The sequence below is a fragment of the Eublepharis macularius genome, chromosome 5 (assembly GCF_028583425.1).
Source record: "Eublepharis macularius isolate TG4126 chromosome 5, MPM_Emac_v1.0, whole genome shotgun sequence".
In the NCBI taxonomy this organism is placed as follows: Eukaryota; Metazoa; Chordata; class Lepidosauria; order Squamata; family Eublepharidae; genus Eublepharis; species Eublepharis macularius.
The window spans coordinates 76,609,253-76,625,186 of NC_072794.1; the positions used below are offsets into that span (position 1 = coordinate 76,609,253).

Genomic DNA, 15,934 nt, shown 5'->3' on the forward strand with positions numbered 1-15,934 from the left:
CTCTGATAATCGTGAAACACACATTTATCAGGCCTTTAACTTCCACAGCCCTTCAGTCTGTCCTCTTTCTCACCTTTTGCTTAAACAAAAAAAAGAGCTTAGTTTTCTTCATTATTATTTGGAGCATTTCTATACTGATTATCTCCTCCAAGAGACCTAAAGTGGCTTACAGAAATTTCCAAATTAATCAATTTAGATAAACAAAACAAAGACACAACAGAAATATATCCTCAGCAGTTCCTTTTGACTGGCTCTTGTAGGCTCCAGGCTGTGAGCTATGGCCCAAGGGCTCACATCACCTTGATACACTATAAATCTAAACCACCATGCACCATATCAGTGACAAAAGGAATCCTTTTGCTCATTTTTTAAAGGTTAATGCCAAATTTGTTCTTCAACAGGATGCTAAAAAGCAAGATCTGCAGCACTAACCAACCCAAGGTGAACTCTTGAGGAAAGATTTCAGAGCCTCAGGCAGTAACCACACCTCCACTCTAAAGTGTGCCAAGCAAATAGATCAGTTCTTAAGACAGATATTCTCCAGCACATATTCTCCAGCATATCAATGAAAAGAAATGTTGGAGGACATCTTCAAATAACATTGTTAATGCTGATTGCAGCAGAAGAACTGCACATTATACAAACTGTATGAAGATCAAAGACCTATCTCAGTTGCAAGACAGTAACTGCTGACAGCAGACATTACTGATGTCACAGCAGAGAGATATGTAAAACAAATGAAAATGTTATCAACCACAACAAATAAGTAATAATATAAGTAAGGAATAAGGAATAAAATAAAGCAATAATAAAATAAATATAAGTAAGGAATCAGGAATAAAATAAGTAAGGATATATATATAACCAATCTTCTGGGGTTCCTGAAATATAAATGTGTGCTGTAGTTTCAGAAAAAATAAAACTTGGTTACGTTGCTTGATAATTTTTTTTTATAACATGATTCAACAACAAACAAATTACTTACCAGAGTTTAAATCACGCCCTGGATTGAATGCTCTGCTGTTCACAGTGGTAGACAGCCTATCACAACTAATAGTTCTTGACACATTTGTGTTGAAATTTCCATCAAATCTGAAATGAAAACAATAGCAAAGTTAACAAGAGAAACAGTTTACAATGAGGTGGATACAAAGAACTGTGAGTGGAAGGAAACCAGCCATTGGTGTTACTGAACAAATACTTGGGCAAGGATACAGGTAATGTAATAGGGAGGTTCTACAGGAGCAGGTATGGCAGGCTCTACATGCAATAATACAATGCCTGACCAACATCATTTGTGGGATGTGCAAAAGACACTGGAAGCAGTGATGCAACTGGAAAGATCCTCTGTAACCAGCAGAATATTACTTGTGTTAATGAGGACATTTCATCTTGGACAATGGGAAGGAGTATTTGGAGGCTTCTGAATAACATACAAACTGGGCCATAGAAAGATTTGGTCATGGCAGCAAAAGATAGATGGCAAGAATATATAATGTTTAGATAACTGCTATTAAGTCTCTTGTACTATGTACATTTTTATAGATTATTATCTAACTTATAAAAATGTACAGAATACAAAAGACAAGTTAGCAGCAAGTACCTAAATTAAGCCAGAACTTCAGACACAGTTGTTTTTAACAACTTATATTACTTCTTCTGTGTTCCAAATGAAACTACTAGAGGGAAGGATCTATTTTTTTTTCCATTTCTTGCAAGAAGGGAAATTTAAGAAAAATAATATGGTCCCAATTCAGACTATTAAAGGTTGATTTCTACTTTCTGATATATTATTTGGTTGCAACCCGATACATATGGATCTACTAAGATGAGCATTACAATCCTAATATGTATCCATTAAGTTCATGCTCTAACTACACAGAGTTCTCATGGAAGCTGTTCCATGCACCGACAGGAATGTCCTTTATGTGCATCCTTTATGTGCATTCTAAGCATTGCCTTTTGTAAAACGAACAAGAAAGGTCTTGCATATACATGCTTAACATACTCATGAAGTTACTACAACATGGTCACTGTTTCTAACATCTCCCCCCCTTTTTTGAGTAAAGTTTTTATTAAAAAGAAAAGATATGAATAACAATAGAAAGTGCATAGGAACTTATACAAGCACTACATTTGAATTAAACTAACAAAAAAGTATATTCAAAGTATATAGCAGCACACTTAAATTATATAATAGCTCTCTTCCCCTCTCCTTAGTGTTGCTTATACTCAGACTTTAATGTCAATTATTTTTAATCAGTCATTTCTTCTGTATTTTATCTCTATAATTACCTTAATTTATCTTAGTTTTAACCTAAATAATCGAAGAAATTTTTCCATTTTTTCCAGAATTCGGATTGCTCTATTGTGCACATAGGACAATTTAGCCATTGATGCATATTCATACATCTCGTCTGTCCACTCAGGCATGTCAAGGCACAAATCTATTTTCCATTTTGCTGCATATAGTACTCTCGCGGTTGTCACCATATACTGGAAAAGATCTCCCTGTTCTTTTGTAACATTATTTGGTAAAACATTTAATAGCATGTTTTTCGGGTTTAGCTCAAACCTGAGCATAAGAATCTTTTGCTTCTCTTCATGTATCTTTATCAAATATCTCTGCGCTTCCTTGCATTTCTACCACATGTAATAAAATGTAGCATCCATACACTGACATTTCCAATACTGTCCACCATAGTCCTTACTAATTCTCGCAATATCATTTGGCGTAGTATACCATCTAAAAAACATTTTGTACCAATTCTCTCTTAATAATTGGCAATCTGTAAATTTAATATCTTTGGTCTATAGATCTTCCCATTGATTTATGGAGATGTTTTCTCCAAAGTTTTTCATCCATTTCAACATACAGTTTTTAACATGTTCCATTTCTGTGTTGTGTTGTAGTAGAGTTTTATAAATTTTTCCTAGTAAATGCTTCAAGTCATTGCTTATTAGTAATTCAAATTCTGTTTTTTCTCTTAATCTGCCACCTTCTTTGAGAGTTTGTTCTTTGAACTTAGGTATTATTTGAACCATGGAATGTTTTTTCATTGAACTTGGATTTCTTGCCAAGTTCACATTGCCTTGCTTATCTGTCATAAATTCATAGCTGAACTGATCAATTCTATTTCTAGTGGTGGCATCACAATAAGCGTTTATTGGCGACATGAGTGGTGAGATTGGTGGGCTCAATCTATTTCTGAATTGAAACCACATTTTAAGTAGTTCATCTCTTAGTATATGAACACCATCTTCCTTCGGAATGGATTTTACTGATTTCTTAAGCCATAAATAGTTATGAATACCCTCTTTAGCATTGGTTGTCTCCAATTTAATATGTCTTCTACTAGGATTTATAATTAGGGATGTGCAATTCCGTTTTTCGATTTGGATTTTTAACCCGAATCAGGCCTGATTTGTAAAGATTTGGGATTCCTGAATTGACCCGAGCAGTGCTGAGCTAATTCGGGAATCCCAAAGCAAAGCTTTCCAAATCGATTTGTATTGGCACAAAAGTGGCACAAAAAGGGGCACTTTCAAACGTCATGCCACTTGCTTCACCCGATGTGAGGCACAGCCTCCTCCCCCTCCCATCAGGTGAAGAAAATGGTACAGGGTGTTTGAAACTTAAAGCACCCCTTTTTATGCCACTTGCAAGCGGCACAAAAAGGGGTGCTTTAAGCGGCACAAAAAGGGGTGCAAGCAGCACAGTGTTTGAGATTCAGTGTGCTCTGAATCTTTACGGAGCATACCGAAGTGATTCAAACACCCAAATCCTGAAGCAGCTTGTCGCTTCGGGGTTTGGGTTATTCCAAATTGTTTTACCACTTCGGGTTTAACCGAAATGGGAAACTCAGATATTTTTCAGATGCACATCCCTATTTAAAATCCAATTGGTTATCCAAAACAATGCCGCTGCCTGATGGTACAATTTAATATTCGGTACTGCCAATCCTCCTCAGGTTTTTTTCAGCCTGTAATATATTAAATCTTATGCTTGGTTTCTTCCCTTTCCGTATAAAATCATTTATTACTTTCTGCCACTTATTTAGAATCTTTTGATCTATGTGAACTGGTACCATTGAAACAAAAAGTTCAATTTTGGTAGTATATTCATTTTAACAACAGAAATTTTTCCTAACCATGAAATATTCAATTTTGCCCATCTTTGCAAATCTTCAGTAATGCTTTGCCACATTTTTTGATAATTATCCATATATAGATGCCAATACATTTATTCCTAAGTATTTTATAGGCTTTATAGTAATAGCACAGTCCATTATTTCTCCAATCTCTTCTTGTTTTTCTGTCATTGTTGAAAGTAACATTATCTTTGTTTTCTATTTATTCAATTTATAACAACAACAACTGCACTTATATACTGTTCTTCTAGACCAATTAGTGTCTCACCCAGAGCGGTGAACAAGTTAGTGTTATTATTATCCGCACAATACAGCTGGGGACCTGGGGCTGAGAGGAGTGGCTTACCCAAGGCCACCTACTGAGCTCATGGCAGTAGTAGGATTCGAACCAGTAGAGTGTTGCTTCGCAGCCAAATCACTTAACCACTGTGCTAGTGCTGACCATATTTTGAATTAGTTCCATTACATAGATCAGAGAATTGTTTGGATTTGTCACTGATATAGCCACAACATCCGCATAGCTTTTCATTTTATATATCTCTTTCCCTCCTTTATTCCTTTGATTCTACTGTCTTGCCTGATTCTCACCACCAGAATTTCCAACACAATAATAAACAGTAACGGTGATATTGGGCATCCTTGTCATGTTCCTTTTCTTATTTCAATTTTCTCCATAAAAGAACCATTAACTAGGATTGTGGCTTGCTGGTTAGTATAAATACTTTGCATCCAATTCAAAAACTCAGTCCCACAGTTCATTCTTTGCAATGCTTTCATATGAAATTTCCAAGATACATTATCAAACATTTTTTCAGCATCCAGAAACATAAATGCAGTTTTCCCCCTTCCTTCTTGAATATTCAATTGCACTGAGGAGATATCTAATGTTATCTTTCATGTATCTCTTCGGGGCAAATTCTGTACGGTTTTCATAAATTACTTCTGAGATACACCTTCTTAATCCCCCTGTGCAAGCACCGAATCATTACTGACCCATGGGGGTGGGGGGGTCACGCCGTATTCTTGGCAGACTTTTTGTTATGGGGTGGTTTGCCATTGCCTTCCCCAGTCATCTACACTTTACCCCCAGGAAACTGGGTACTCATTTTATTGACCTCGGAAAGATGGAAGGCTGAATCAATTTTGTCGGTTACCTGAACCTGGCTTCCGCCAGGATTGAACTCAGGTCGTGAACAGAGCTTGGGCTGCAGTACTGCAGCCATGAGGCTCTTCATTCAATAAAGAAATGGGTCTATATGATTGTGGTAATAACAGATCATTCCCCTCTTTATGTAGTAAAGTTATATTTGCCTCTTGCCACATCCATGGTAGGTTCCTCCTGTCTTGTATCTCCTTCTCTAACATCTTCATTAAAAGGCAAACTAACTAAAGTTATTAATATTCCTTTAAAGAAGCATTACAGGTACAATATCTGCATCACTTCTGAGCCAACACAGATTTCATAGTTTTGTTTTTAAGCTGTGTTGGTCTGCAGTAGAACAGCAGGATTTTGAGTCCAGAGGGATCTTAGTGAGGGAGCTCTGAATCTTGAAAGCTTATACCCTGAAAATCTTAAGTCTCTAATGTGCTACTGGACTCAAATTCTTTTTAATTCTTAAAATCTATACGTTGTAGCATTTAAAAGAACATCTGTGATTTCTCTGAATCACAGTAAAACTTTCAAAAATCATACAATGAACATCCAATCTTAGATTAACAAAATCTACTGGCAATCAAGACAGGGAAAGGAGCTTGATTAACTAATTCCTCTATTTTTGTCAAATAATAGAATATAGATTAATCTCACAGGGTTCAAAACATGGCACCAAATACTACAGGAAACAATGCCACAATTTATGCTAAACAAATCCTCTTATAACTTCAGAAAAGTGTTCTTCTGGTAAATAGTTTGTACAATTAGAAAAAAATCAAAATGTGATCTTAAATTTAGCTTAAAGAAAAAGTAACACCTATTCCCATTCCTACCCTCTTCTTTTCCCTTTTCTTTTTCTACATGATATGGAAAAACCTTCCTTCTGGATTCACTTTAATGAACAACGGATCGAAACTGCATCCCGAGGGAGAAAACAGAACTGTGACTCCCACTTTGATCTCTTCCCCATGGAGAAATTCGCTCCCTGCATAGCTTGCAAGATGTTCACTTGATTGACGTTTGCTCTGATGTGCAAACTGCTTTGAACTTCAGACATTTAATTCCCATCAGGCAGCAGTCATTTTTATTCTCCTTCAACAGAATTTACAAGCAGAAGATCAGCAAATGTAGAAGATAAAATAAATTTTCCAAAGCTTTGAATCTTACATCAAAACAGTGTTCAAGTAAGCTCCAATTGGATTTCATTCAGCTTCTATTCACAAAGTAAATCAACTAGAGCTTCAGTTTTGGAAAATGAAAAAAAAGAATGTGTATATAAAAATGACATTCATCAACTGGGGTTTGAGTTATTGTATTAAGGCCCACAATTGTTTTCCTAATCTTTGTGTAGATTACTATAAAAGTAGTTTGTGTTTTTTTTCTGGATAAATGTACCACAAGACAAATTCATTCCAAATTCACTATTTTTGCCAAGTTGCTAAAACTAGCAAAGAATATTCTTGTAATCAATATTTTATTTACATACTGAGGCACTGAAATATTAATACAAACAGGGTTTTTAAAAAGTTAGAGTGGATTCTCAATTTGAACTGATAGTGGAGGCTTGATGCAGGACACTATTTTAAAGCATGTGGCTATTTTAAAGGCAAATTAAGTAAACCGTCATTAATTTGACTAAGTTTTGGCTATCCAATATGATTGGATAAAGAGAAGTGCTGTAAATAAGGTATTACATTAACACGAATCTACTAAGTATGATCCTACAATCTTCTTGAATTAATATTTATCATTAATAATAAGAATTAGGAGGCTTATGCAGAAGTTTAGATAAAGAGGATTCTGTTTATTCATTTAATTACACTTGTTCTCATCATGGAACCCAAAAATATATGCTTAAAGATCCCCATAGTTTTTCCATTTTAAGCATCAGTAAGAGTGCTGTTTCATGATGTTAGATTATAATCTGGGAGGCCTGGGTTCAAATCCCACTCTGCTGTTAAACCTGCTGGATGACTTTAGGCCAGTCACACTTTCTCAACCTTACCTACCTCACAAGGTTGTTACAAGGACAACATGGAAAAGGGGAAATCCACATACACTGCTCTGATCTCCTTGGTGGAAGCAAGGAATAAAGATACATTATTTCACTGGTTCCCAACCTGTGGGCCAGGGACCTCTAGGGGGCCACAGAGGTTTCGCAAGCGGTCTGCAAAGGCCATCTTGGGCAAGATTCTACCTTCCTCCACCTGTACCTTCCCATCAGGCTTGCCTTAGTGGCACCTCTTCCCTCCAACTCTGTGCTGGGTCTAGCTGCCATCTGGACTTCATCTGAAATCTGGTTTACCACAGTATGCCCATGCATGATAGCCAGTTTGGTATAGTGGTTAAGAGTGGCGGGACTATAATCTGGAGAACTGGATTTGATTCCCCACTCCTCGACTTGAAGCCAGCTGGGTGACCTTGGGTTAGTCAAAGCTTCCTGGAGCTCTCTCAGCTGCTCCCCACACATCACAGGTGTTTGTTATGGGGATAATAATAACATACTTTGTAAACCACTCTGAGGGGATGTTAAGTTGCCCTGAAGGGTGGTATATAAATCAAATATTATTATTATGCCTCTCCTGCTGGATATGCCTACTCCGAGCCCCCAAGCAATTGGCACTGGGCCATACTCAGCTAGTGGTCCCAAGTGTTCACTAGCTCAGCCAGAGCTGCTTTTCTACTCACCAGGAGAACCCCCTCATGAAGGCTTGGGTGGGGAATATTGGCTCCCATTGCCTATCCCTCCAGCAACAGCTGGGAATTCCTGCACCTTAAATGGAGGTGTGGGATGCAGTCCTTTAAAGAGCAACTGTTTGATTGATGTCTTTCTCATGGGCCTGTCAGTTGGCTTCCCTGGACCCTCCCACATCTATGACAGCCCGGAAAGGCCCAAAGCTGCATCAGGAAGCTGCCAGGGACCAGGAGATTCACCAAGATGCAATGTGGTCCAGTAAATGTTGGGAAGGAAGGGTAATTTTGTGTTGGGGGGGAGGAGGGGTAATTTTGTTACATGCTAAGGCATCACTGGACTTCTCGTTTATTTTGCCAACTAGGATAGTGATGATTATTACATTATTAGCTGTGGGAAAAATCTGCAGCTCAACACATGTACCCACAGCTTTGATAGTGTATCCTGGAGATAAGGCCCCCTCTTCCTTCAGTTTTAAAAACTTTTTTGTTTCATCTGGCATTCCTTCCTTTCTGCTGCATGTTTTAATTGTTGTTATGTTTTAATATGTTTATTTTAGCTGTGGTTTTAATGGTGTGTTTTTGTTTGGTTTTAATGGTTTTTAAGACATATTTTTATTACCCATATTTTGATATATAGGACATAAAGGTGGAGTGTAAATTTTGTAAATAAACTAAACTCAAGTGCCATTGCTAAGGCAGGAGACAGGGGAGACCATCCATGGATTATGCCTGGATCCAACACAATAGAAAATTTTCTACAAGAAACATTTTGTATAGCACTTTAATCATTATTTGTCTTAGAATCTTATACTTGTGAGCTCCTTTGGGAATCAACTTACCACAGAAAAGTAAAATTGAGAGAAAAATAAATAAGCATCCTCTCAGTGTTCTGTCAAGCACTGAAAGTTCTTTGGCCTTCCAAATGAATTCCCATGAGTACAGACTGACTGTTAACAGTACTAGTAAACCAAGCTAACAGTGCTAGGCAGCTACACTAGCATATGAAGGCAAATTACACATATATATGAAGCTTGCTCATACTGTGTCAAGTCATTGGTCTATATTGTGTTTACCCTTCAACCAGACTTCCAATCATCTCATTAAATGACTCAGTATAATAAATAAGCAAACTTACCATCCATAGACTGACTAAATATGTATTGCTATTTTTCAAATGTATGTAGATGCTGTTGTGATTAATAAAATACAAATCCGTTTAAAAGAGGTATTCAATTCATAGTAGCTTTTTGTCATTATGTATTTTCTCAGTCAACAGATACCAATAGTACAACTACTATCATGTCGAGGGGAGGGGATTTTTTTTTTACATAAAAAGAGGACCTCACTGGAAACCACTGCACTATTTTATTTATTTGCTTTATTTTTACTCTGCCTTTCTCTCCAATGGGGACCCAAAGTGGCTTACATTATTCTCTTCTCCTTCATTTTATCCTCAGAACAACCTTGTGAGGTATATTAGGCTGACAGCATGTGACTGGCCCAAGGTCATCCGGCAAGCTTCCACTGACAAAATGGCAATTTGAATCTGGTTCTCTCAGATCCAGCTTTTTTACCATTACACCACACTGGCTCTCACATTATATACATGGACAAATAGTATGCTCAAACTCCCTCAAATGGGCAGAAATGAAGTACAGATCTGTGGACTCAGTGGTGCAAATGGATGATGCAGTCCACTACTCTCAGAGTTCTTCAACATGCTCAACCCTCCTGGCTTTCCAGCCCACAAGCTTCTCCTCAAAGTGGGGGCTCCAGTGATGCTGCTCCAGAACCTTAACCCACCTAAACTCTGCAATGGTACCAGATGATGAGTGAAAGCCCTCCACAGGAACATCATAAGGCTATATTGTTCACCAGCAGTGCTGGGGCAGGGGAGTTGGTGTTCATACCATGCATTCCATTTGTCAGGTTCTGCCTTGGGCATCACCCGGTGAGGCGCCGGCATTATGCAGGCTCCCACTCCGTGGAAGGAGGGGGCGGTATACCTCACCAATGCACTCTCTCAATCCTCTCACAGACCCGCTCAACCTGACAAAGTCCCGGCTGCCTTTCATGACAGCTGGCCCCTTCCGTCCTCCGGACATACTCTTCCTCTTCTTTCTTCCACCTCCTATCTGCTGCTCTCTCATTCTCACGCTCTCCCTCTCTCTCCTAAACTCCTTCACACTTCTACACAACCCACCATGCCCTGTGGGTGGACTTCCCTTTTATCCCTTCACCAATTCCCTGTTCCACCTGTCAGCCACGCCCTCCTCCTGCACTCTAGCCACAGCCTTGGCTGACTCAGGCAGCTGCACCTGGGTTTGCTCTGCAGGCTGCCCTGGGCAGATACAGCTGTTCCTCCTTGGCTGGCTGACAAGCTTTCTCTACTGAGCTGGCTGCTTGGGGCAGGCACACCTGTGCCTTCTTGGCTGGCTGCCAAGCTTTTCCTATAGAGTGCCTCAGGCAGCTCCACCTGGGGTTGTTTTGCTCCCAGCTTCGCCTGGACCAGGCTACTGCTGTGTAGCTGGCCTGCAGGCTGGGGCGTGGCTCTGTGCTGCTTTGGCGACCTATCTTCCCTGACTGGTAAAGCTTCTGGCTGACTGCCCTTGCTTCCTGGGCCTCCTCCCTCAGGTCTACTCCCCGCTGGGGGTCCTCACTCTCCCTGCCTGGCCCCCTGGCCCCCCACTGGAGGATGGGGCTAGCTGGCTTCCACCTGCCTTGCCTGACTCTCTGAGGCTTGGGTGCTTCTCTGCCCTCCTGTGGCTGGGATGCCTCCTTTCCCCCTTCAGTTGTTGGTCTGTTCTGGTCCTGGGTGCCCATTGGGGTGGCTGTGTAGCTGTCTTCCAACTGCCTCCCGTCCCCTCCTCCTGGTAAGTCCGGGGGCTGAGCCTCAGATCCTGGACACCATTCATACCACCAGATAACCGCTTCAAGAGACTGCAGTTCCCCCTCAAGGACTGCTTTGCTATGATGATCAACAAGTCCCAGGGGTAGATACTGAAAGTGGCAGGAATTGTCTTGAGGGAGAAGGGGGTCTCTCAAGATGGCATCATCGAGATAAGCACCTGTTGGCATTCTCTGCAAGTTAACTTTTATTTACTTACCTTTTCATTAGACTCCACTATTTTCTTGTTCAGCTCTCCAAACTCTCTCTACTCTCTTTATTCTTGCCTTCAAAAAACTGCAGTCAACACAGGCTCTGAAATCTTATCTTAATTCTTATGTGGGAGTAAACACCCAGCGTTTCAGAGGCTAAGAAATGCAGAGGCTGAAACGTTGAAGCTGCTGCAAATTAAAGCCACAAGCTATACTCTTAAATAATCAATCTCCTAAAAGCAACATTAGTTGCAACATTAGTTTTTCGCAGCTTTTATGCAACGTATTTTGTCAATAGAAGAAACCTGTAAACTATCTAAGGCTGAGTTCTAGTAGAACAACTAACCACCACCAGCAAGGTTGCCTGGCAGTCTAAACTAGCAATGAAGACATGCAAGCATCCGCGGGACTCAGAGTACAAAATTATAACCCCTGCATGCAAGCAAAAAAGAACTGAAGCCTACTTCCCAACAAAAGAGACTGCTGTATTTAATATCCCCACTGCTAATCAGTATGCACCCCTGGCCGATGCATCTGCCCTTGAAGAAAAGCAAGACGGAGAAACAATGGCAGATGACAACATTCCACAAGCAGAGGGGGGGGGAATGAGGAAACTGATGATGTTTTGAAAGAGCTTTTAACGTTGACTGCTAAGACAGTGGACTATATATTCATATTCTTGCACCAAATTAACTCCAATATTGAGCAGCTTACAAGGGCAGTGACAAAGGTATGTGGACTAAGGAGCCCAACAATGGAGACGTCTAACGAAGTCCAGACTGATAGCAGCCTAATATCAACAGGATATAAGCCAGGAGCAGGCCTGGGACAACACATCTTAAGGGAGATGCCATTTAAAATGATTTTACAACCAAGAAAAGTCTGTCTAACCATCTGCTGATACAAAAGCCAGTCTATCATTTGGAGCTCCAAAAGGCAAGCTGTTAGGCATCTGAGAACGCTCTTTCCAAAATGCATGATTCCAATAGACCTAACTGCAGTGGAAATGCTAAACAGTTCAAACCAGATGCAGAGGGTATTACTCACCTTCAACAGCCCACAAGTACCAGCACTACTCTTCCAACAAAATCATTTCTTGAATTCCAGAGGGATTTTTCCAGTGAGGATTTTTGCCAATACCATCATAACCCCACTGTTTCAAGATCTACAGCAAGCCAAAATGCCAGAAAAGGTGAAGGAGCTGCCTATCAAAACTCCACCTACGAAGACTTCTGCACCTGAATGACACCAGACTGCAGGTGGCCTTTTAGCCACGGCTTATAAATCTCCAGCTGATAACCACTGCTTCCACCTGGAAAACTATTGAAGAAGACCTAATTAACTCCTTTCTAACTCCTCCCACCCCAGAACAAACTGCAATAACAGTCTATAAGCTTAGGGTAGTATTTACGTCATTACGTTTCCAGTCTATGCCAACTGAGATGCTACTCGGGCAATTCCAAAAACCATCGATCAGCGGATATGTATCTGTGGAACCTCAATTGAGGACTTACCACACTGTTTTGAACTGTCCCTTATACCAAGAACCAAGGGGAAAATTTCTCATGAATATTTTATCTAGTCGCCATCTTCTGTCTGACTTTGATAAATTACATTTTATTCTTTAAGATACAGCCCCTTTTATTTTGAACAGGATGGCCCTCTATGCCTTGGCTGTTAAGAAAATAAGGGCAAATGTGGAAGCCAGGAGAGTAAATACCTGACATAGATTAGAAACCGTTCGGTTTTAATGTTGTTTAATGTTTACATAAAATGCAAAATGCATTTTATAGTAATTTTATTTATATCTATGTAACTATATCTGTATTTTTGTATTTTTGTTTTGTTTTTAATGAATGATTTTAGATTGTGAAGGCCTATGGCCACATACAATAAATTCTGATCGTCTTGAGGGAGGACTGCTTCTCACATGCGCAGTTCTTCGTGGTCTGCTGCAGAGTAAGCTCACCCAGCAGCCTGGTGATCCTAGCACCTGAGGGGAAAACCACTAATGAGATGTACAAAGAGGTCCTTAAGTGGGAAAAAAGGCTGTACGTATTTTTCACTTTATTTATTGCACTACAATCTTTTCCTTTTAAAATCTCTTCAATAAATGTTACATTTCAATTCACTCCATCAGTTTTCAGCATCAACACACTTCGCTTTATTCAAACACCTTTGTGAAGCTCGAGTACTATGCTATTATACTACAAAACCAACTAAAAAAAACCCCCACAAACCAAAAAATGTTACATACACTTAAATATTATAACTGGATTTAAAGTAGTTAAATACTGTAGCGAAGCACGGGCATCAAGCTAGTCTACATATTTTTACTAAGGGGGTAATAAGGGGTCAAATGTGTTTTCCCATAGGGATACAGCTTCCCTGTGTGGCTGGGAGGCTGCTCATCGCCTACCCCCCTGCCAACTCAGCCACTCTGCCCTGAGGTTATTTGCATATGCAGCCTTGATTGGTCATCATCTCAACATTCTAAACAGTCTGCAGGACAAATGCAGTACTTAGGAAACATTCAATGACTCCCAGTCATTGAACCTGTCCTGAGGTAAAAACACACCTCCTAGTCTAGGGTTGCCAATCTCTATGTGGGGCCTGGCTTTCCTATGTGGCTGGCAGGCTGATGGGTCAGCTGTGGAACTCTGTATTCTGAGGTAAAAATCAGGGAAAGGAAATTGCAGACAGCTGAAGAAACATTACAAGACTCCTGAAAAGGGATTTTATATAAAAGTCAGTATGGCAACTGAGTTCTTAAATGTACATGGGGAGATGGTGCACGACCTTTCTAGGGGCCATTTCAACGCAAACTTCTCACATTAACCTGTCAAAGTGCCCACCACCCCACCCCTCCCACAGTCCAACCACCTCACACCTCTGGCAGCCATCACCTCTTACAGCCCCCAAGAAGCCTCCTGGAAGACGTTGTGCAAGATATACCAATGCTAAAAAGAGGAAGCAACTTAGAGATGTGGCAAAGAAATATGCACATCATACTCCTGTGGTGCACTGAGCAGCAGTGGCCAAGTACCAGCAAGTCCCGAGTCCAAGGGAAAGGTGGCCATCCCTGCAGGCCTGGGCACAGTAGTGATGACCCTAGCAGACCTAACAGCCACAATATACCCTGATATTGTCACTATCACTAAGAAGTCCATGGACAGGCTGTGCAAGCATGCCATTCTGACCCCCCAAGAACGACAAGGCTGCCATCATTAATGAAACACAACTTAACTCCCTTGAACGGGCAGAAGTGGAGTTAAGATCTGTGGACTCAGTGGTGCAAATGGATGATGCAGTCCACTACCCCATGGAGTTCCTCAACACGCTCAACCCTCCTGGCTTCCCAACCCACAAGCTTCTCCTCAAAGTGGCAACTCCAGTGATGCTGGTCCAGAACCTCAACCCACCCAAACTCTGAAATGGCACCAGACTGCAAATGAAATCCCTCCACAGGAACATCATCGAGGCCACATTGTTCACCGGCAGTGTTCGGAGGAGAGGGGGGAGACAGTATTCATACCATGCATACCACTCATACCATCAAAGAATCCCTTCGAATTCAAGAGACTGCAGTTCCCCCTTGAGGCCTGCTTTGCTATGACAATCAACAAGTCCCAGGGGCAGACACTGAAAGTGGCAGGAATTGACATGACGGCAGATTGCTTCTCACATGGGCAGTTCTACATGGCCTGCTCCACAGTGAGCTCACCCAGCAGCTGGGTGATCCTAGCACCTGAGGGGAAAACCACCAATGTGGTCTACAAAGAGGTCCTTCAGTAGAAACGAACTGGTTATACATATTTTTCACTTTATTTCTTGCATTACAATATTTTCATTTTAAAAATCGCTTCAATAAATGTTATATTTCGAAACTCACTTCATCAGTTTTAGGCATCAACATGCTTCATTTTATTCAAACACTTTTGTGAAGCTCAGATACTATGCTATTATACTACAAAACCAACTCAACTCTCGCACACACAAACCAAAAAAATGTTACATACCCATAAATATTATAACTGGATTTAAAGTATTTAAGTACCGTAGCGAAGCACGGGCATCAAGCTAGTATCTAAATAAATAAATCCCCAAGACTTACAAGTCCAACAGACTTCCATTTTGCTATCACTGTAAATTGCTTAAACTCCATTAAGTAAAGCTGAATCCAGTTTAGTATTCTTGCAAATGCAAGTCCAGTTGAGCAATCTGAAAGATCAGAATACGGATCCCTTTATCTCCCAACTTAACAATGTATGAAAGAACAGGTAAACAAAAGAAAAGGCCGTGATAATGGCTGAACTGCAAGAGCAAATATTTAAGCAGTTATTTGAAGAGGAGAGCCAGACCACTTCTAAAAGAATTATCATATTCATAAAGTAAATGATCTTCAAAATTAGATCTCTATGTTTACCTGTGTAAATATTACATTAATGAATGTACAGAAGTGTGTCAATTAATATGTTAGTGATAAAATTTTCTCCAATGAGATAAAAGCATTTCTTTAGGTATTTTCTTTTAAATTAGGGCATAGCCAACAAATACCAAGCAACCACACAATGGGATTAAACATATTAGCAACCAAGTATTAATCAATCTACCAACTAGGACTGCCAGACCCCCGGACTCCCACCCTCCGACCCCCACCCCCACCTAACTGGCCAGCAGCAGCAGCCAGCATCAGGCTTGTTTTGGCCTGGATCGGGGCCCCTGTGGAGCGCGGAAGCATTCCTGTGCTCCGCAAGGGCCCACAACAGACCCAATCCACGCCAAAACGGGCCCGATCCACAACAAAACGTGCGCGGATGGGGCCCGTTTTGGCATG

The 15,934-nt window shown here is 40.5% G+C and overlaps 1 protein-coding gene across 1 annotated transcript in view; it reads right to left on the reverse strand.

The window, feature by feature from the left end:
• The window catches only part of CACHD1 (cache domain containing 1), a 214,470-nt gene that overhangs the window by 80,423 nt on the left and 118,113 nt on the right, over nucleotides 1-15,934 (reverse strand). The window contains exon 4 of the mRNA XM_054981592.1: nucleotides 986-1,092. Coding sequence (XP_054837567.1) covers nucleotides 986-1,092 — 107 coding nt within the window. The remainder of the gene's footprint in view (nucleotides 1-985; nucleotides 1,093-15,934) is intronic.